The sequence below is a fragment of the Hetaerina americana genome, unplaced genomic scaffold (assembly GCF_022747635.1).
Source record: "Hetaerina americana unplaced genomic scaffold, ioHetAmer1.1.p SCAF_1, whole genome shotgun sequence".
NCBI classification, from domain to species: domain Eukaryota; kingdom Metazoa; phylum Arthropoda; class Insecta; order Odonata; family Calopterygidae; genus Hetaerina; species Hetaerina americana.
In genome coordinates, this window is record NW_027286069.1 from 51,481,986 (window position 1) to 51,505,802 (window position 23,817).

The window sequence follows — 23,817 nt, forward strand, 5'->3', positions numbered from 1 at the left end:
AGTGAAAGAAGAATTTAAGGCCGATAAAAAATTGTTGAAGTACTCAGAACTGTGTCCCAATATCTTCAATGACGGCCATGCCGTAGAAACGTCAACTAGATATGCGAGTGTCCTTCCTCCGAGTTTCTGTGTATAAATGTTTAATCAAAATGTGTGCGTATGTATAAACATTTTAATAAACCCGAAGGTCGGTTTGGTAGGTGATGGTAGAGTTCACCATATACAGGAAGCCACCTGTACTTCGCCCGACGGCGTGTAAAATTCATGCATCAGGGTAGTTCCTTTCCCGGTGCCGGTTATGGTTTCCCCGGAAGATCTGGTACCCGAAAAATCACATAGCTTGGGTGGAGCCGCATGTGCCCAGAGAGACTTACCTGGAAATTGAACCCTGGCACCCTTGTCAATGTCTCTGAGAATTCTCAACTAAGAAGTACTCTTATCTTTTTGCAGATTGTATAATGCCTTTCTTCATGAGAGGGTTATCTAGGTGGGCTCTTCGTTTGGATGCGTAGATGATGGTGACTGTATGCAGATTGAGGCCTGAAAAGATCATGATTGGCCCATTACCGTGACGTACCCTCATTCTTAAGGCTTCAGTCAGTTATGTGTGACGCCAAACTGGATAAATGCTCTTTCTATGACTACTATTGTTTGTTTGTAATTGGTCCATAAACCATTGCATTCAAGCAATGCAGTTGCTTGATATTTTCCGCACTGCTCACATCGTGGGCCTGGCAGTGCAAATATTCCCTTTAAGCCGAAGCTAGCGAGCAAAAGCGTTGAGTCACTAATTCTTTCAAATGCACTGCTCCTGTTTCGTCACCGAGCTTTAGTAGGAAAGAATGATGAAGCATCCGCCGGATAGCCTTCTCGTACATTCTGACAAAATGTAGATCGTTTTTGCGTCCTTTTGTTATTCAGTTTTAAAAAATATTCGAATCTAAAACGCTTCGTATAATGGACTTCGAGAATAATGGCTAGTGAAGCCGTGCTTGGGAAAATATTAATGTTAATGTGGTGGGCGAGCTTAATTTTTAGATAGTTTTACAACCAATAATGATGATCATGACGTACATTTAGATTATATTTTATGTCCGCGTAAAGATATGTCATCGGCATCATCATAATGCATTTGAGTGTTCTGCCGATTGAAAACACCTATTGGGGATGATGGATAGTGGCATCTTTCGATAGTGGCGTCTTCTGTGCTGGATGCTTGACGTCACTGCTGAGGCGGCACCGTCACTTGCTTCGTTTTATAAAGCTCGCATTATAGCTTTGATCGGGCGAGTAGTGAATGGCTCGCATTATCAGTCGTGCCAACAGGCGTATTTTCGCTAAGTGGCGAAGGGCATCCCTTGAACACCCCACTTACCAATGCCTGCCTTTGTTATTAAAATAGATTTAAGCCAGCTGCGACGCAATAGTTAAAATGCCTACGTTATAAGAAGGTAGAAGTTGAAAACTCCCAATTTTCAATCTAATCCACAATGCTAACTTAGGACGCGCTATTTGCATTGTAGACAAGAAAATTCGCATAAAATGTATTCCGATAGATCAAACGACAGCTACTATTATGTCTCCATGTAGAGGAAACGTTTTATGAACTGTTGAAATGGGAGATTAGGAATTTATTGTAACTTATGGGGTAACATGCGTCAATCTCTATATTTACATTTGCATTTTACCGTACATTCCGCCAGAAGGGCGTGCAGTAGGGGTATTAGGCGGCCCATCATTAGAGTAATTGGTGATTGGTGAATGCCAGCATTAGGGAAGTTCATTTTGTCATAAGTTTTTGTTTGCTTCCTCCTGTTGCAGTCTCGAATAGTACGATTTTCTTATACCGATCGGTTCGGAAGTCAATTTCCCTCATATCACTGTGTTCTAACTTACCAATATAAGCGCTAATTAAGTAAATTTTGGCGTGCCTATGCACCCAAAATCACCATCATCGCCCACAAACCTAATGCGGCGTTAGAATCATTCCCTCTGTTTCAGCGATGAACTCGAACGATTAGTACTTGTCTAATAGTTGAAGTCGTCTATGTTATGTCTTCATTCTTCCAATGTCTCTCCGTCCAGAATTTCAATTGATAATTTGACGCTTTCTTTTTGTTTGTTAAATTCAAGGTGAGGACTTTACAGGGCGAAATGACATTTCTCCTTAATTTGCCGTTAGAATATTTCCCTACTACTCGTTTGATGATGCCTACTTTCCATCATGCAGTTTGGCAAACGATCTAGCGTGTTTTTCTCATTTTAGGTCCAATGACTGTGTGTCTCCCTGGTATTTTATCCTATTTGCCAATGGTATTCATACCCCTATGAGTCTGGGGATCGAGATGGTGCGGGGGCCAACGTACTGGCTTCCCACCCGGGGAGGGCCCGAGTTCAAATCCCGGCGGTGTTGAATATTTTTCAGAGGTATCTCGATCCCTACTTGAGGTGCTTTTTGGAGGGCACTTTGAGTGAGTACGCCGTCCGTCGGAAGGGACGTTAAGCTGCGGACCCCTTGGCGCCTTTCGTAAAGAGTAGGCGAATGCCGACGCCGGGTTTCTCTCCACCCTTCATCCTTTCCTGTCCATCCCCTATGGCGCAAATGACCTCAGCTGTCGGTCGCCCCCCCTAAATACTACTACCACCACCCCTCTGAGTCTGTATGTTTAAGGATTCCCTTTCCCAGAAATTCATTATTGAATTAATTTTAGATTTAAGAGTCTCCCCTCTAGACACCAAGTGCTAATATTGTTGAGATCGCTAGAAATAGCATCGAAGTGTGATTTTTTAAACATAGGTATATCATGGTAAATAAATATAATAGGCCAATATTCTGACTTAGCTACCTTCCGTGAATGTCATTTATGTAAACGAGAAAAGTGCGGAACCGATCACGCTTCCCTGCGGCAAGCAAGGCCTACATTCACAAAATCGGAACTCATATTATCGATCACGACTTGGTTTTCACTCAGAGACATAATCGCGAACCAACCGTGTCACTAATTCCACATAATTGTAGTTAATAAGACAGTTTTGTACGTGTACTTGATCAATTCTTTTTGTAGAATAAGAATAATAGTATCTGCTTGATTTATTGATTTCCCCAATACCAGAATGTCATGAATGATTAACCCAAGTTTTATTTATTTTTCAAAATTTACGTATACCCTGCAAGCCACCGCTGTGGTGTGTGGCAGGGAGTGAATACACACCAGAATAATTTTACCCGAACATGGCCCTACCGCGGTCGAACAAAGTTATTATGATCCCTATCGTTCGTTGAAAAAATGACATCTAAAATCTATCTGTTCTTCTCTTAATCTCTCTAATTTTATTAACATGATCTCTCCTACCGTAGTAAGATGCATTATCAGCTTCACTGCTAAAGCGACCTTCCAATTTATGCCAGATCTTCAATCTGTTATTTAACCATCGTTCCGTGAATGTTTCCCAGCCTAGCTCTAATATTTTGGATACGCTACTAAGTTTATCATTACAATGTTTTACAAATCTAGCTCCTCTACGCTGCACGCGATCCAATTCGGCTATTAATCTAACTTCGTGAGGATCCCATCTACATCTACATAATACCCCGCAAGCCGCCGCAAGGGGTGGTGCCAGGCCGCCACCTGTAAAAAGGAATAATACCCCATGCAAAAACAACAACATGGAAAACTACACCCACAGCAGCGTGCACACCCACAGCACTCGTGCAAACACATATACCATAACCCACAGGCAACTGCACCTCAGGATGCAGCAGGAAAGCCATCCAACAACACGCAAGCCAGGACACAATCAAGCAAGAAGGCGAAACTCCACCACCACATGAGCATGCCACACAAAACGCTCTCCCCCCAAAGAGACAGTAAAAGGCAGGTAATGCGACCCAACCTGTATGTGCAGCTTATTCTAAATAGGGCCTAACTAACGACAGATAACATCTCTCTTTGACCTTTTCGTCACATTTACCTAGTACTCGTCTGATAAATCCCATTTTTTTGTTAGCTTGTCCACGTTTTCTTTGTATGTTTCATCCCGGGAAGATCGTGAGTTAGTGTAACGCCTAGGTATTTAATTCAGTCTACTCATTCCATTTCGGTGTTCCCAATTCAGGAGGATTTCGGATGGGAATGTCTTTTTTCCAAACATTTATTAATATGCACTCTTTCAAGGTTAATTCTGATTGCCAAGTGTCGCACCAGCGTTGTATAGCGTTAAGATCATCTGACAGTGCTGCTGTGTCCTCGGGATCACGGATATCACGGTAAACCACTGCATCGTCGGAAAATAAACGTCTTAAATCTTACTAGTGACTACGGAATCATTGTCGCTAACGTATAGTAGGCATAAAAGATGTCCGATAACACTTCCCTGGGGAATACTTGAAGTAACTTCGTTTGCATTTGAGCTAACTTCATTTATCACCACTACCCGACCATTCAAAACGTCTTTAATCCAACCCTGGATATTTTTATCTATGCCATATGCTTCTAGCTATGCGAGTAGTTGACTATGATGTACTTTGTCGAAGGCATTCTTAAAATCCTGGAAAATCGGGTCCACTGGAGTATTGCTCCCTCCCGAAATGAGAATATTATGAACGAAAAGCGTAATTTGTGTCTTGCAGGATCTACCTTTTCGGAAACCGTGCTGATTTTTCATTTAAAACTCCTTGTTATCGAGGTGTCTCACGATCGAACTAACAACCATATGTTCCATAGCCTTGAAATGGTGGTGAGGATTCCTCCTTGTCTCCGTTTTTAAATATTGGTGTTACATTAGCCGTCCTCTGGGAACCTTGTAATCTACCAGCGACTTTTTGAATATTATTTCTAGATACGGCGCAATTTCCGAAGCTAGATCCTAAAATATACGAGCGGGTATTTCATCGGGCCCGAAGGATTTATTAGGCTTAATATTTTTTAGCCAACGTATTATACCATGATATGAGATTTCAATTTTGGGCATTGGTTGACCGGTACGATTTGGTAAGCTATTCTGTGAGATATTAGTGAAGACGCTTTCAAATAAGGAATTTAAGTCAGCCTTTTCCAATTTGCCGGTTACTCTTTCGCCTTTATCATTTTTGAGTGAATTTACAGTTTACTTATTTCTCTGAAATTCTCTTGACGCATAGCCAAAATGCTTTAGGGATCTCTTTCAAATTTTCCTCTAAACTTTTCGTATTGAATGCGCTTAACGCTTTCCGAAATTCATTCTTGGCATTCGCCCTGGATATCTTGTAATCATAAGTGATCTCATTCTTTTTGTCGCTGCAGATATCATTCCTTATATTTTTTCTCGCGGCGGGGCATATTCTTTGACGTCGTAATGCCTTTCTAACATCCCTGTATACCATTTAGGTTCCGTGTATCTCTAAAAAATTTACTAGGAATGAACTTGTTGACTGCTGAGCGCGTGATCTCAAGGAAGTGTTTCCACGTATCCTCAGTATTTCGGTGATTAGTATCTTTCTTAAAACTGGCAAATTGATTCTTTAGCCCGCACTTTAGGCTATTGTAGTCCTCTTCTTTCAACAAGTAAATTTTCCTTTTGGGCTTCTTATTTCGGATCCCATGTAGCGAAAACTTAGCATTTACTACCTCATGTCACTAGTTTCTTTTATAGCTTCTATAGTTAATACTTTTACGGGAATATTCGTTGCTTACAAGAATTCAATTCGCGGAACTCTTTGTCTTTACCGCCCGTTTTAAAACTATGTTTATATATGTGATCCAGTCAATAGATGGGACATAGAAATATCCACCGATAAGATGTCGCGATCATTGTGTTAGGTTAAAAAACCTTTGATTTGATATTCTAATTCTCGCATTGAATTGTCTCTTTCGACTGGCGGTCTGTAAAATGCGTATTTATATACATTATTTTGGATCGAGGACTTCGAATTGTGCACCAAACGCTTTCCAAACCATTACCCGGAATTGACTCGGCCTTGCTGACGCAAGAATTTTAGACAAATGTGTGTGTCATCTACTCTTTCGAAGCCCATGTTTTTTGTTTGTGAATAATTTATGATTATTTAGGAAGTGCATGACGTTTCAAAGGTATGCCCAAGAAATTAGCATGAGAGGGAGGGAGATAATGATGTAGTTCTGTAATTTCTAGGGTCCTGAGACGTCCCTGAAATGATTTTAGTTTCGCCTTATTTTTCGCAGATTTACCTCTAGAAAAACATTATCAGTGCAATACAATTTCATTTAACTTATTTTTGTGTGCATTTAACCTTTTCATTTTTAATATGCATGCGCATTACAATAAATCCTTGATAATATTTTCGACGGCATTCATTCAAAGTTTCCATTTTTTTAATGGATATTTCTGCTTTGCTAATCTGCCTTTTAAATATATTGAAATGGAATTGGAGTCGGTGTTATAGCTGCTGTAACTACGGGAAGTAAAAAAAAGACGTTTTTCTTTGAATTAAACGAGGCTCGTTCAAATTCGATAGAAAGGTCTTGGCCATTTTTCCATTCTTTTGTTCGTGGTTGTGGACTAAACTGCTCCAAATTGGCTTAATTGGATGGAATAAAAATGCGAAATGAGCGTCGCCCATATGTGTGTGCTTGTCTTCGAACGATGATGGTTATTCACCGGAAGTTGATGATGAAATGGAACAAATATTGGGAATGATCAAGGTAATTTTGGAATTTTCCTGATGGAATAATTTGCTATTCAGGTACGGATTAGAGAATAAGGTCATTGATTTGATTGTCATGTTTATTAGCAAGACAATGAGATGATTTCAACAGTTCAGATAATGAAATCAATACAGATGATGGTAGCAATGGTCACCCAAATGGTGCCACTGAAAAATTTCATATTTTGCACGTCTGTTGCCTTTATTTTGATGGCTTTTAAAATAATAATTTGCTAGAGCAAGTGTGGCAGTTTACGTATTTTTGAAAGTAGTTTATAGGAAAATGGGGATATTAGAGGCATAAGTTTAAAAATTGTGTTGGTAAGTGCGAGAAATTGACGAGAAGAAAAGCATGATGCGAGATTCAATAATTAAATAAAAACAGAAGATGTTAAGAAAGACAAATGTGAAATGTATTTAAGGTATATAAGAGGATTTTGGGATTTGGATGTGGAGAAAATGAGTCGGGTTCAGAGGAAGACAAATGGGGTGTTAAAAATGGTCGGGTTGAAAGGAAGTTGATCTCAATTTGAAATCCCAAAAAGGCAAAGCAAGTGTGTGGAAGAAATACTGAAAGATAGTGTGCTATGTTGAAGGACGTGATATTAGGGAGACTATTTCGTTTTATGTGGCGGATGCATTGAATGGTTTTTGGGAGCATTCTTGTATCCGTTTGGAAGATATCTCTTTTTAAGTTAAATATTATTTGATATTTTCTTTTGATTTATCGTTTTGTCTCGTTATTTTTTATTCCTTACAGTAGTCTTTAATTTTTGTTTTTCGTGAATAATTTTTCATTGGGTCTCTATGGTATCACCGCCCGGGTGTGGCCTGTAATCGTTGAATTTCTCCTTTGAACCTTGTATGTTCTTTTATAATTTAATGTTTTGAGTCCCATTTTAGTTAATAAGGAAATTTCGATAATCGACTATTATTATGTGTTGTGTGCGTGATCTTGGGCGAGTTGTACGAAGGAATATCACTCAAGTTGTTTGAATGAGAAGTAGCGCTGCTGTTGGATCCCCAGTCAGGGAGCCTCGCTACTATTTCCGAGCAGTCCCCTCAGCTGGAAAGCTATTCATTGCTTCACCCTTTGACGTTTCCCTCCCCTCGCGTCACGCGTCCCCCACTCCCCACCCCTCCCCCCTGCTGTGCATCCCCCCACCATCCACCTCATCCCTCTTGGTACCTTGTTCCCTGCTTTTCTCGTCTTTTATTTTCTCTACTCTCCGTTTTCCCTGTCTTTCTATCTACACGCCCCACTTTGCGCACCCTATCGTCCAGCGGTCGGAGTGCGTTTTCTTCCGGCCGTGATTTTTTTACTACTTGCAGGTCCAGCACTCCGCCTCGGGATGCGTCACGTCCCTCCTGAGACGTTGAACTTATTCGCACGAAACGCTTACTGGGCACACTCGCGTCTTTGTTGTCTTAAGTCTTTCAATGGGGCTGCTTCGGTTTAAAAAGAATCCCATGCTTTAGGAACTTCGTTCTCGTGGGATTTGGCTCTGAGAATTAAAATATGCCATGACTTCATTTGCTATACGAGTTGTTTGTGTCTGTCTGTACAATTTCAATGTTGTATTTTCTTGAAGTATTTTCCTTACGCAATGGTGGCAAGCTTTGCATAAACACAAATGTGTTAAGGTGACCTCTAGTTCATGCAATTGCTGTGGAAGAGGAAGCGGACGTTGCCGAAGGCTGTTAAGGAAGCGAGTGCATGCTGAGGGCAGAATTCGATATAGCATTTAAGGTTCTGCGTAGAAAAAAACACCAGACTCTAATATATCTTTGGAGCATTTTGAAAATGATTGAGGGAAGACGTTAACAGAGCATTACAAAATCAAATTTTTGTCGTCTCCGGCGTAACTTTATGGACTTGACATAATATATTGAAATTCAATTATTGACTTTGTAATTCCACACACTTTGGTGTGGAATTACTGAGTCAATAATTTCATTTCACGTATAAAATCATATGTGACATGCATTAATTGGGAAAATGCCGATCGTCTTTCAGAAAAATATTATAGGACCTGTCCAGATAAATATAAAAGAAACTGGGCAGATAAGTGAGAATTTTTGGACCGACTGATACATGTGTCGAAGGCTAACTAGAGTCACCCGCTGAACAATATAGTGGAAAGCAGAGGAATTCCCAAGTAAAAAAAGCTAGCTTAGACTGAAGAAAAGGTGCTTCCTAGATGGTATTTAGGGTACTTATTTAGAAGAGAATTAGGGGATCAACAGACTTCCTATTCATTCGATTTGGAATGTGTATTCGTAGATGTTCACCGGAATATATGGTTATTCTGAAGGACAATTTTAGTCATGTTAGATAAGTGATCTGTTATCTGTACAGAGATCAGGTGTATGAAATTGAATGTGGACTCATTATGAATTCGCGAAAAAGGTTTCTAGAAAAATGTTTGAAGAATCAAATGTAGGATTAAACCTGAATTTGTGCATCGTCAACATTGCCACTAACTCTCACACGTGCAATTTCTCGTCAACACATGATGCACGTATGGGATGTGTGAAAGTTGTAAATACGTATCATTTAGATATGATTAAAAAAAAGATCTCCCTTCAAACCTTAGAACTTATTCGTAAGGCATTGTAATGAAGATACAGTAGTTTGCTATAGCCGAAGTTCAGATTAATACGTAGTATCCTCAGCACGATATTTTAAATTGGGCATAAGTCGAATTGATTCTCTTGCATTTTGAATGTATTATGGACTCTAGCGTTGGTTGAAGGTTGCGTTTAGATTGGTGCAATTTATGAAAAAGATTTTTTCGTCTCATTTTGGTTTTTAAGCATTACAGCCAGTGTACGAGTATTCCGTATAAATATATCCTGTACGCCAATGGATAGTTGCGTGTGCCTCTAGCAATTAGTTCCTGGATAAAATGTTGAATTGCTCCAATGTTTAATATAAATGTGTATTTTAGAGTCAGCGTGTAGTGTTACCGCGGGCGGTATGCGCCAGCTAAGATGATCAGTTATCATTTTTACAAAGTACTATTTTCAGTCATATGTCATTGATTGCAAAAATTATTGGTACTTGATCGGCTGGGCAAAATTCCATTTTATCTTTCTTTTATGGTTCTTTCTCATGTACATCTTTATTGCAAGTTACATATACTCCGAAACGTGCGACAACTGGCGCTCGTTTGAATCGCTAAATCACTTGTAACATAGAGATTAAGTGGAAATGACTTTTTTCTCATTAACCTTATGTATTTATTTGTTTACAGTATGGTTATAAACCTTGAACTTGCCTTATGTTTAGTTAAAACCATCTTTTGCTACCAAACCGTCAACCATAGGTATTTTCCCTCCTCCTTAATCGTGTCTAATAATTATGTTAACCAAGAAGAGTAACAAAAAGTTTGGACTTAATTAATTCTGTGTGAAGGCTATGAATGGAAGATCAAAAATCTGCTGTTTTCTTTACTATTGCACGAAAATCGCTTTTTGTGAAACTGACTGGACTGTGTAAAATATATTTGGAGCCGGAAATTACTAATGAAGCAGCATAATTAATCCCCTCTCAGTTTCTGTATTAAGTCAGTGATCAATCAATGTGGGAATTTTATGCTATTTGTTTAACAAATATTTTCTTTTTCTTTCTTTAGCACCAGCCCCAGTATCCTTCATGAGGTAACACTCGACCCGCTCTCGTCCAGCAATGATGGCAGTACAGGTTAGTATTTCCTTTACTCGGAGGTTTAATTTCTTGTTCTCTCATTTCCGGTACTTTTAAGTTACATCCACTAGCCTCTAAAACCAAGTTTTAGCTTAAAGGTTAACGGTACCATCGCCAAACAACTTTTGGCAGGAAAGTACAGCCATAAACTATAAGCATAAAGTCAATTTAGAAATCGGATTGGTGCGATGCCATTCAGAAGCTATCTTCCCCCATTGTGTCCATTCGGCGATTCCGTAGGAAGCAAGGTCGGTGTAATTTTGGGTACCCTCAATTTCCCTTAGTTTCCCTCATATTTCCTTTTCTGTTGTACCGTAAATTCCTCAGTATGCTGAGAATATAATAATACTCAGAGAAATGAGTAATTAAAATTTTAAATAGTGGTTTGACACGAGAAAATTGAAAATTAAGTGTAGGTAAGGTTAATACATTTCCTAAAATCTTATGTAGCACTAATAATCCATTAATTACGACCAAGAAATTATTTTTCAAAATCGCTTTGAAACAAGAAATGGTGTAGTCGGAAGTGAACCAAGACCACAACTAATGTAATCCTCAGCCTAAGCATAACTTCCGTCATCGCTCTCTCCGCTGTGCTGGGGTCTAGCCAAATGGATAGAGACTCCACCCAAAATCTTGCTCCCCACCCACAGGCATAACTAATGTCTTCCTAACAGCCCGTGCATGACCCCTAAAGGGCCACTTTTGTTGGATCGTGGTTTGGTCCTTTGCCTTATCAATATGTGCAAACTAATGTTTGATAAGGCAACTGTGTATGTATGTGGGTTGCTGCGTAGAGAAATATATTTCGATGATGATGTAGCAAAACAGTTGCACCCGTTTCCTCTTTAAGTAGCGGCTTACTACAAGTAAGGTATAGCGTGAAGAAGAAAGCGTCTGGAATTCTTCATTTTTTTATCTTGTGGGTAGTCTCGTTTATATTGAAGTAAGTTTCAATCAAAGTTTATTGTTGCTGACGCATATATTTACAGATCGATGGCCAGAAGTGTTTTTGTGCTGAAACGTATTTGGAAGATGACAATCGGGAAAACATGACCCTCGGAGAATAATATTTTTAAGATGTAAATTACGGAAAACGTTTGAAGTTGTTTCGAATGCTTCCCGTTTGCTTTCGTGGTGCTCCGATAGTGCCATTCTCATTCACCAGTTGGCAATTGTTTTCGATTATTACAATTTTTCAGGGAAGTATAATTTAGTTTCAATCAATCTGACCTATTTCTTGTTGTTGTATTACTACGTGTAAATTCTTTTAATACATTTACCACCGATATGAAACCAACTTCGTGAAGATAGGTGGACGAGTGAATTCTTCTGCTGGAAAACTGAATTGAAATAAAATGCTTGCTTCTTTCCGTTCTTTTACAAACTATTGGAAATTGATTTTATTTATTGTCAGTTGTCATAGAACTGCACGTTTTACCTTTGCTTCTGTGCATCCAAATGCCGTCTTAGTAATTTTCCTCTCTAATAGCTGCATCTTCCAAAATTTATTTAATGATCCGTTTGTTCTGTTCCTTGATAAGGGCGTGATTTATTCCTTTGTTCCATAATACAATTGGGTGGGACCTACCTAGTTTGCGTCCCCGTTTCCTGTCATACTCGTTGCCTTTCATGAAAAGCAGTAGTCTGTTACGAATCTTGAGAAGTCCAACATCTTCGATAGGGTTATCCGTGTTTCTTAATACGCATTTGCCTGTTTCGACGAATGCTTGGCACAGGTCTGTGTTACCTGTGGAAATAGTAAAGGTATGAATGTATTGTTTTAAGTAATATTAGGTAGCATGCATAGTGATATGGGCGTATGGATTTATGTATTCCTCTGGATACTGCCCAATATTTAGTCATCAATTTAATTAATTACTGTATAAACACAATTCTTTTTTGGCGATGTCTATATTAAAAAGATACCTTTCTAGGGCCCACTATGAAGGACTACGAGGCTCAACTAACCCATTTGAAAAAAGAAAATTTCAACCTCAAACTGCGGATCTACTTTTTGGAAGAAAGGTTGGGACCCTATCGTGGAGGCAGTGAAAAGGAAGACCCCTTCAAGAAGAACATTGAATTAAAGGTATGGTTTTGAGAGTATTTAATATGTTGCTAATAATACTATTTTAGTCATTAATAATTATTTTTGGCATCACAACGGAGTGAATGGTCAAGGACGTTTTCAAGTGACAGGCAAACTATCTTTTTAAGCTGACATTTTTTTGAAAGTGTGTTTAGAAATTATTTTATTTTCATTAATTTTTTCATCCCATTCTTATATCATATCATGATGATATGTGGTTCTTAGTCGTGCATTACTTTTCCTTTGCATGAAAGTGTTATTTTTCCATTGTAGCGACCCTTATTTTGTTTTTAACACATTAAGAGGAACCCAGGATTTCGTTTTTATAAATGACAGTTGATTTTACATCTCTTTCTCTTGCAGGGTGATTTAATTATTTTTTTGTAAAATGGTTTGCCCATTTTGTTAGATAATGCGCAATCGATGATCTGACGGAACATTTATTGAATTTTGAGTGTAGTTGCTCGTGAGTTACTCAGATGTCATTAACGCGGGTGGGCATAGGTTTGCCGACTTCGTTTACTCACCGAACTTGGGTCTCAATGCACGTAACTTATCTTTTGCGTGCGTTGCGTCTGTGGAAGGAATCGGAAGTCAATGTGATCGTGCTGTGTTAGGGTGCAAGGCAACGCGTAGTGGACGTTTATTTCAAAAAGTCATATGTTAACATTTTGACTTTGTCTTTATGCGTACTACTCGAACGTAATAAACCTAGTGGCTGGCTAATCCTTTGTCATGTAAAGACTAGCGTGAACGAGTACTACCGTAACTGATGAATCACCCGATTTTTTAAACGAGCTCGGTGTCAGATGAGAGAAATGAATCAATTGTCCAATTACATCTTGTCATTAATCATTTTCAATTTCATTTTTTCCCTATTTTGTTCGGAGGGAGTGACGACGGCTACCATTTCTCTTTTTTGGTCACTGAACTTGAACGCACCGCGGCACCTCTTAATTAAATGTGCATTTCAGTTTTGTGCCTTACCGATTTTGCGCATCCTTTTACGAAATATTTCAGCGAATTTAAAGCGGGTGAGTGATACTTGGTTTGCGTGTAGGGAAAATTTGGCGGAATACCTTATCATGGTGCTAAACTTAAGCTAGCCATGCTGACGACGGAATTTAAGCGGTAGGACTTCTAGTTTCTTAATGCTCAAGTATGCGAGTGGATAAATTTTAACTTCGATGGTAGCGGTTAAAAAAACACTTGTAATTATTCCTAGCCAATATCTAAATAACTAATAATCGTTAAATATGATAATAAATTAATCGTGAATTTAGTTATGAACTATGAAATAGAGTCTGAATGGAACGCAGCGTACAGGTGTGCATTGAAAGGTAAGTAAAATGTGAAGTAGGGGTATATGTACATAATGTATCTTGTATATATATAATGCATATAAAAATTTCAACCGTTTTCCTTTCGTTTCCGAAGCTCTTCTCAATTTTTCAAAGTTATTTTTCAATTGCGATAAGAAACGCGTGCATTAGCCACGATCATTTTCATTGCCCGGTAATTCATGTTCATTGTCTGCGTTCCCGATATTTCTGAGTGTCCATGCTCATTATAACCACATGATCCTTTTTATGCGGTTTTCCAACTCGTTTCGGTTGTTAATTCACCCGATTCTCTTAGTGCTCTTCGCATAAACAAAATTCGGCGAACAACTTCTCTTACTCTTTGAGGTCTCCAGGAAAACAAACACAATTATTCCTCATAATCTATAGCTATACTGGCCTCCATGTCGGCGAGGAAACGTCCTCGCCTGATAACGCAGAGTTCGTAGCTACGAATTCACCTGGTTGGATTTTCCCCCATTTAGGAATGAATGTTAGTGGTTGTCGTTTTTATTATTTCATGTTTTACTAAATAAATAGTATGTGTAAGTTTCATTAAGTACACGCAACTATGGTCTCTTATGCAAATATGCGCACTGCTCTACCGATTGTCAATTGTGCATTTCGCAAACTCATGTTTTAGGGCATTACAACGAATTTTCGTACATCCCTGTATTTGCAAAACTACTTCCCCCCAGTGTAAAGACAATGTTTCACCCTTTTTGAGTATTTTTTCCCTTTGTTAACCACACCATAAAAAGCGCTCGAACTAGGATTTTGTCATTCTCAATTATGAATTATGTAAAATAATCTTCTCATATCATGATACAAGGAAAGTGATTCATCAATCGGGCTGTAAATGACACTTGAATTGAAATTAAAATTGCATGAAAACATGTCTGATGCAAGGGCCTTGTTTATTGTCATTGAACTACAAAAATGGCAAGACACCCCAAAAGTAGGATTTCGTTTTATTTTAAAATATCTGAACAAATGTTTTGCCAAATGTACTGAGTCCAATGTATTTTATACCTATAGCCAAGGCAAATTTTAAAGGCCTCTTTCATAATAATATATGTTTACTTTAATTACGTTTTTATAAATTAATCTCAGTATATCTCTTGGTATAGATATTTGGTGGGGCAGAATGGACTCACTGGTTTGACGGGTGAATTATAAAAAAACCAAACGAATTAAAAAAAGGTTTTTATTTCTGAAAACTATGTCCAATGCCATTTTATTTTCATTAGGTTTTGAAAATTATTTCATCCAGGTTACGACCTTGGTGAGCGATGCAAATGTTGAGTCGTTCAAAAAAAGTTTTGGAAAACTTTTCTCTGCATACCTTGCGTTATTCCAGTGATGACATCTCTAATTGCCTCCTTAAGAGCTTCCAAAGTCCTTGGTCGAACTTTGCAAACCTCAGCTTTGAGATATCATCGGAGAAAAAAAATTACATGGACTCAAATCTGGGTGCGAGGGGGCCATAGAACATCCCCTTGTAAGGAAATCAGGCGGCCGGGAACTTGTTCTTGCAGGATTTGGCGTAAATTACAGGTGGTATGAGCCATGGCACCATCCTGTTGGAACCAAGAGGCTTCTTTGTCATATTTCTCACCATACTCTTCCATTTTGGGGAGTAAAAGGTTCTCCTGCATCTCATAATGGCGCAGATAGTTCACAGTAACAGTTGAACCTCAGGAGTCAAAAAAGTAAGACCCAATAATGCCTATGGAGGACAGAGAGGACCAAACTTGTCACTTTGGGGCTATGAAGAGGTCTCGAGTGAAGTTTGCGAGGGTTGTCAGTCGCTCAGTGACAAAAATTTTGCTCATTTGCTCAGCCGTAGAGGTGAAAATTCACTTAATTGCTTGACCACAGTGCCCTCTGCGTCGTCACCATATTATCATTGCTCTTAAAGAACGTTTCTACGATGAAGCCTCGATACTCACCATAGCGTTGCATGGTGACTACAAAAAATGGTGCCCCAAGTAATGCCATTACTCCCACTCCGCTAATTCACCTGCATGCTCTACAGTGATTTTTTGTAACTAGGGAGTCCATTCTGCCCCACCCTGTAGTAATAACCAGGTCAATACTAATTCAAATTCCTCAGATTTGGGCTTGTTGTTCTGTAAATGATCCACCAAGAACAATATTAGAGACTTATGGAAAAGGCTCATTAATAGAAAGTTACCTGTACTGGACTTTCCCGGTGGACTAAGCTTTTGCACTTATTTAAAACTCTGAAGTAGAAAGTAATTTGAATAAATTTATTGGACTTTTCATAGCTTGGATATTTTTAAGGATTAACCCATCACCTTTAGGAAGAGCAACTCAAAGGGCAAGCATAAAAAAATAGGTGCCTATTACTGTGGAATAAACATCATTCGTGTAAAAATGAGCAAAGTAATTTGGGCAGATACTTCATGAGTTATCCTTCAGCAAGCATCCAAGAGAACTTCAATGACCTACTCATTTTCACCAAGTAACTTCTGAATATTGAATCGTCTCATAATTTTCATTAGGCATTTCAACATTTCACACACAGTAGCATTATGTTCTGAATATTTGTGTATGGTTGTCCATCTGAACTTAATGAATTTATGAAAGAAATCATCTTGTGTATTTACTTTGTCATGAAGGTAATATTGAGGCAGGAAACAAAAATGCTTGGCTTATTATTGCTTAACATTGACATGTAACATATTCTTAGGTATAGTGGCAGTTAATTTTTTACTGATCATCATGTTCCAGTGATAAATGTTTTTTTTTCATTAATTTGAAGTCCTATTTAAATTCATTTTGAAAGTTCATTTTGAAAGTTCATTTTGAATGCTTAACCTAATTGGATGTTTTTTGTGGTAAATATTCTTTGTTAACTCTCAAGAAAAGACATAAATATAAAAATGTATGTGTGTAGCACATTTTTTCTATCATATATATACAGGAATTTCCATTCAATTTATCTTTTCTATCCTTCTATATACCCATAATTGCATCCAATGTACACAAATTGCCTTGCTTCAATGATCATATTTTAGGATCATACAAAACAAGGTTTTGATGAGCTGTTTCTAAGCATCCTTATTCAGTGGCCCTGTCATTCATTCCCTCCTACTCATGAAAGCTTTGCCAAATGCAATTCTTCGTCTTATCTTGATCCAAAACACTTTGAATATATGTTAACTGTTTCACTTATTCATGTTTATGAGCATCTATTTAAATATTTAACTTAACTTTAATATTTTCCTGGAAACCATATATCCTTTGATTTGCTCATACAGGGTGGGGCAGAATGTACTCCCTGATTTGACGGGTAAATTGTAAAAATATGTGTACTTTTTCCTACCCCATACCTTTCCAAGGCATTCAGTAGTTTTGCAATATGTTGGCCGACTGCCAAGTGCATATTAAATAAATTATAGTGGTGCATATATGGCATAGTTTAATTTCATGTCATTTAAGTGGTACAACTGTGATTATCATTTTAGGTTGAAACAGAAACATTGCGAAAAGAGTTGGCTGAAAATCAACAACTATTAAGAGATGCCGCTGGGGCTATGGATCATATGGAAAAGCAGCATGAAGTATTGAAAAAGTTGATGGAGGATCAAAAGTCAGAAAAGTCACAGCTGCAGTTAGAAATTGAAAGGATAAAAAAGGTGTGTTCAGTAATTTATACACATTTATTAATTATTTTATAAAAGACACTGAAGATTGAGTCAAAATGAAGGCTTTGCTTGGCCATCATTCATTTTCATTATTACTCGTGTTATTACTTAACTCTCATAATGATAAAGTAATACATAAGTCAGTTTAATATGTCATGGGTTATCATTAATAAGTAAAATTATTACGATTGAATAAAATGCTGGGGTTCGGAAAATTAATTACATTAACCTTAAAAGTAATCAACAGATAAAAGGTCATGTTGTTTTTTAATATGTAATATTTTTTGTGATATTTTACTCACTGCATAATGTAATCGTAAGTTAAAACATGGGTAATCTGCATTTTATTGTACCACTTATTTTGAAGGAATACGAAGCACTGTTAGAACGACCAAATCATGAAAATTCAGCTGCAATGTATGCTTTTGCATTTGGAATGCCAGAACTTTTGAAATCAAATAATGTCTCAGACAAAGAGATGGAAGGAAAGCTGCAACAAAAAATTAAGGAATTAGAATCTCAGGTGAGTGATTGATCTAGCAAAGATATCTATTTAAGTAACAGGTCGTGGTAGTCCGGGGGTAGAGCATTAGACTACTTACTGGAGGACGCAGGTTTGATTTCCAGGCAAGCCTCTCTGGGCTCTCTCAACTCCACCCAAGCTGTGTGATTTTTTGGGTCTGAGATCTTCCTGGAAAACCATTGCCGGCACAGGGAAAGCCCTGGCCTCCTACCCAGATGCGTAAATTCCACCTACCATTGGGCTTAGTACTGGGTGAACACTGCCATCACCTACCTAACCAACCTTCAGGTTGATTACTGTGTTAATGTTTTTTATCCATTTAAGTGAAGAATGCAGAAAGCAAGTAAAATTTGAATGGTAAAAATGTATGCAGTATGCATACGTAATGAATTCTTGTTGAGCGAGAGATTGGGAAAATTGATAGTCTCTCACAAAGATATTTTAAGGTCATGCAAATGAATTGAAATAGTAAGCTGTTATGCTATTACCCTACAACTTATCATACTATTATTAGAATTTATGTGGTTCATTATTCAAAAGTGAAGGATGACAGTCATTTCCCCAAAAAAATTGCACTTAATACTGATAAATCCGCGGCTATGTGGGAGTCAACGAGAAGATTGAATCGGGTGAAGTTTATTAGTGGTTGATCAGACCCTTTCTTGCTTCATGGTTTATGAACCATTTAAGTTTTTATTTTGAGTTTCTTGAAATGACCCCCGGATTATATATTTTCTCTTCCATTTATTCTCTCTTATGTTAAGAGAGAATTCATGGAAGTATTTTATGTCATTCCACTTTAGTGCCCAAGGTGGTCTCAGATGAGAAGTCCTTGGATTGAGTTTTGTTATCTCTAAAGTTATAAATCAGGTGTTTAGCTGCTGAATTCAAATTTTGCTTATCCTTTCATGAAAGAGCATCCCCTAAATGAATTTATATAGCCAGCACATATTTACAGATGTATTCCTGTTCATGGAAATAATCATAAACTATACCTGCTAATTTTAAGAGGTTTGGTTTTTGGTAGATGCTGTTAAGTACCATGTTGCTGCAATTGGCTGAATATATGTTCAAAAAAAGCACTATGGAAAAATATATTCGTAGAAGTTATATAGTTGCCATGAGCACGAAATATTTTACACCATTCAAGGAAAATTTCCTCCAACTAGATGTGGATCAACACCACCATGCATAGTATCCATAACTCAATCTAGTAATGTTACACAATAAGTCTATATGTTGGTGTTGAGGTGTTCTGGGGCATCACTTTTCTTGAAGTGTATACATTGTCACTCGTAGTCCTGTCATAGCATTGATTTAAATTGTAATTGGAGTTTTAGAAATCATGCTTCATTTTCAGTGAGAAACAAACTTTGTTCTTGATCTGTTTGATGACTAGTAAGTTTTGACTTCTTAAAGATAAAGAAATGAAGATGTAAAACATTCTTATTATGTTGCTTAACTAAGCATTACTAATTTGTATTATACTTTCTTCTTGAAATATTCTTCCATAAATTTAATGATCAAATTTTCAATTTAGGTGCAAGAATTACAAAGCCAATTGAAGGAGGGAAAAACTGTTCATAAGCAACTGGAATTGGAATTGACTAGTGCCAAAATGGAGAAGGAAGAGTTGGATCAAGAAGTTGAAAGGTTTAGCAGTCAAGTAGATGAAATGAAAGAGAAGTTGGGGGAACGAGATCAAGAACTAGAGGAAGCACGTAAGCAAGTATCAAATCTTGAAGAAGCTTTGATGGCCAAAGAGCCTGAAATACGTATAAAAGTAAGTACCTGTCATATGTTCTACACTGGAAAATAGACATATATGATTTATTTGAAAAATTTGTATTCCACAAACATTTCTCCTCTTGAGCTTAGTTGTTACGTCAGTGTCTCCTCCACAATTCCTTGATATGACATGCAATATTTGATGTCTTTACCGCCAAAGCTTTATTTCTCTGAACTCTAACTCAATTTGAAAGACATTGTATTCTACTCATCCACTAGGTCTTTGAAATGCTTATAACTTTACTAAAAGCACTGGATGTCATCCAGAAAGTTTCTAATTTAATTCAGGAATATTCTAAATTATCTTGCATAGTTGAGAAATGGGCCCTAAAATATCTATTGTACTTAATTATTATAAATTTTGCTTTAAGGTTCAAGAACTTGCAGAGCGTGATAAAATGATAGATGAGGCAAACAGCAAATTGGAAGCAAAGGAAAAGGTGTTGGTTGAGATACAGATAACACTTGATGAGAAGCAAAAGCAAATAGAGGCACTTAGAGCATCTTTGGCGTCAAAGGATGAAGCAATTGCAGGGCTTCGCTCCAAATTGGCAAATTCGGAATCAGCTGCTCAAGAGTTCCAGGTTGTTACACATAACAGTGTTGTATTAAACTTTTTAAATATAGGTGTATTTTCATGATTATAGTTCTGTCTCAGTTGATTTACATTTTTCCAGAGCATATGCATCAAGTTATAATATAGAATAAATTATTTTTTTATAATCAGTCGGTAGTACTCTCTGGAGCTGCTTTAATTGCAAACCAACCTTCCCATAGTTTCCTGGTAATAGTTGGTTGTGTGATGTTTTTAACATTTTATTTTTCTTTATAAATATTTGAATCAATAAATATAAATATTGTTTATACACTTTTAGTGTAAGTATCCATTTGGAATAGCAAGAAGAGGTTTACCTGTTCTAATGAAAGACATTTTATTTTAATTTAATTGTTGATTTCACTCTCTAACATTCTCATGGCACTAAATGGAGGTGATAATATTTGAATATTTATCCTAATTAAAATCAGGATTCCCCTTTTGATTAACCTTCCCGCATTAGCCTACATGGGTTAATATTAATGAACTTTTATTGGATAAATAATAATGAAACATGGTCATGACCCAATGTGAACTCATGATCATAAGATCACATTAATTTGCAAATGAGCTGTTTTTATTTTTTTATTTGCAGATGCCAACCAACCTAATTTAAGTTACGTTTATTTTACATATTGTAACCTTATGGAGATTCCTTTCTCCTGGTTTTACTTTAACTGGCCAGCGCTTCATGCAGCCTTGGTTACTCCAGAGGGTGAATCATTAAATTCACTTGAAATTAATATTTGGATAGCAACTGGACAAAAGTCCAGTAGTTAAAAATATTTAATAATCCTTTCAAAGATTACCAAACCAATAAATATTTTTGTTCACTTTATAGCCACGAAATGGTATTTAAATGTTTCTGGGCTAACTGCCCAGAGGTCTAAGCCTCCAGTGGCTGAATAAGCGGGATACTACGTTTTGTTAATGGTACTCCTGTAGCAAATTCGTGGCATCAAATCAAAAATCCCATCTTAGATAAGGTTGGGGTTTTCTGTCTTAGGTACATTTAAATAAAAATCAGTTGTTTTGTAACAGTCAAAGCTTTCCTGTCTTATTCTTATGTGAGTGTTCATGCCAAACAGCAATGGATTTTTTTGTCTGTGAACATACATTTCAGTTTTTCTTTAAAATGAGTAAAATTTCCCGTATATCATGTTTCAATTTACTTTTTGCAAAATTTAGCCTCTTGTAAAATGTATTTGTGTTTTCCTCATGTCGCTGTCCAAGTTAATGCCTGCAATTCCATATTAAATGAACAGAATTAATTAATCTTGTAAGCAAATAGTTTTATTATCTTTCTCTGTAAAGATATACATTGCTTTCTAAATATTTCTGATTCATATAACATCACTTCATATAGATGGTATGATTTGATGTAAGGAGAAACTTGAGTGTGCCTTTCAGAAAAATATTGGATACTAGTCGTTATCTCATTCAATGTATGCATAGCAAATGAGAATTGTTTCAAGTATGATTATTTTTCTATTACCTCTCTGGAGTATTTCTTTCTCATATATTTATTATTTATTAAAGCTGTAATGAATACATTTGTTCCCTAATATATTAACTGTATTAATAAGCAAAATTGCTATTATTATCAACAAGAATACATGAGCAGCCTGTTTCAGCTCACTGATGCAACTTTTTATTGTTACCCAAACATATGATAACGTAACAAAGGTTTTTTAACCAAAAGATTTCAAATTCAAATACAAATTGTTACTAATTGAATCATTTCAATTTTTTTTGTCATTTTTAGGATAAAATGAAACAGCAGTGGATGGAGGGAATGTCACTGACACCAAAGCAACTTATTCAGTTTGAAAAGAATGTTTTGAAGAGGAGACCAAACACTTACAGAAATCACAATCGTGGCCTAACAGAAGTGTCAAATGGAGGCAGTTCTTATCCCACCAAAAGACCTGACACTGCCCCACTTCCAGGAAAGGGTATTGAAGTGGATGATCAGGCAATTCTCAAGTTGCGTGAAGAATTAGAAAAATGGAGGAAGAAGGCAGAAGAGGCAAAGAAAGAAACAGAAGAAGCAAAGAAAAAAACAGAAGAAGCAAGGAAAAAAACTGAAGAGGCTCAAAGAGAAGTGCAGCTGAAGGATGAGATGGTTAAAAACAGAATCACTGATGAGGGGAAAATGAAACGTGCATTGCAAGCCATTACAGCACGTTCCAAAGAATTTGAAAGAGAGGTAAAACTCGTTTCTTTTTGCCAGCAAGGTGAAGTGAGGAGTAATATTAATATTGTACAAGCTGTGCTTTAAAAAAATTATGACTGATTCTGTTGTAGTTTTTTAAAATTTTTATTTTTGCCATGTTGTAACATTTAGATAACAAGTAAGTTAAAATGTATAGCTGGCCCTTGTTCATACTCAGTGAATACAAAGGTAGGTTAAAAGTTCTCGACCTGACAATGAAAGACTCATATTTTTAGTGAAAAAATTATTATATATTTTCTACGTAATCTCCCTTGACTTCAGCACACTTGGTCCAGCCTTTCCCCAACATCAGTATTTGTTCCCGGAAGTGAGTCTGGAAGGCTGTGAAAATATCCATCCACGCCCCACTCAACTTCCTCATTGGATGCGAAGCGCTTCCCAGAAACCAATTTCTTCAATTTGGAGGGAAGAAGGTAGTCTGAGGGTGCTAATTTAGGAGAATTGGGGGGATGGTCGAGCAAATCGCACCCCTAATCCTGTAGTTTTCCCATCGCCAATGCACCTTTGTGATCAGGTGCATAGTCCTGGTGAAAGATGAATATTTTTATTCTTCAAGCCAGGCCTCTTCTAGCAAATTTTAGCATCCAGCTGGTCAAGAAGGTTGGAGTAATATTCGCCTGTAATTGATCTGCCTTTTTCCAGGCAATCAAATAACAGGATCGCTTTTGCATCCCAAAACACAATAGCCATGACCAACCTTTCCGGTAGATGCAATCTACTTTGCTTTCTTTTGTGCTGAACCATCGGCTTCCACCCACTGCTTTGACTGCTGTTTTGTTACTGGCATGTGATGGTGGACCCGTGTCTCATCCATGGTGACAAATCACCACACAAAATCGGTCAATTCCTTCTTGAATTTACCAAACATTGCTTCGAAAATCATTTGAGTCTTTGCTTCTGATTGGCATGCAGCAAATGCAGCACCCACCTTCCACAGAGCTTTCACATCCCTAATTCTTTGTGCAAAATGTTTCACACACTTTCTTTCAATATCCCCCGGCCTTAGCTATCTATCTCACTCACCTTCCCTCGCCCATTGTCCAACACAATATTGTGCACCTTTTTGATAGCTCCCAGTGTGGTTGTGGTTTTTGGCCGCCCTTCACGGTGGTCATTTTCGAGGGATGTGAGATCACATTTAAATCAGCTACTCACTTTTTTAATGAATTTTACTGAAGGAGCAGGTTCCCCGTGCACCG

General features: G+C 37.4%; 1 protein-coding gene across 1 annotated transcript in view; it reads left to right on the plus strand.

Moving 5' to 3' along the window:
* LOC139691812 (centrosomin-like) overlaps positions 1-23,817 on the plus strand; it is a 68,878-nt gene that overhangs the window by 19,882 nt on the left and 25,179 nt on the right. The window contains exons 2-8 of the mRNA XM_071589692.1: positions 10,300-10,367; positions 12,308-12,462; positions 17,297-17,467; positions 17,844-17,999; positions 19,540-19,782; positions 20,159-20,371; positions 22,148-22,591. Of these exons, the coding sequence (XP_071445793.1) occupies positions 10,300-10,367; positions 12,308-12,462; positions 17,297-17,467; positions 17,844-17,999; positions 19,540-19,782; positions 20,159-20,371; positions 22,148-22,591 (1,450 nt within the window). The remainder of the gene's footprint in view (positions 1-10,299; positions 10,368-12,307; positions 12,463-17,296; positions 17,468-17,843; positions 18,000-19,539; positions 19,783-20,158; positions 20,372-22,147; positions 22,592-23,817) is intronic.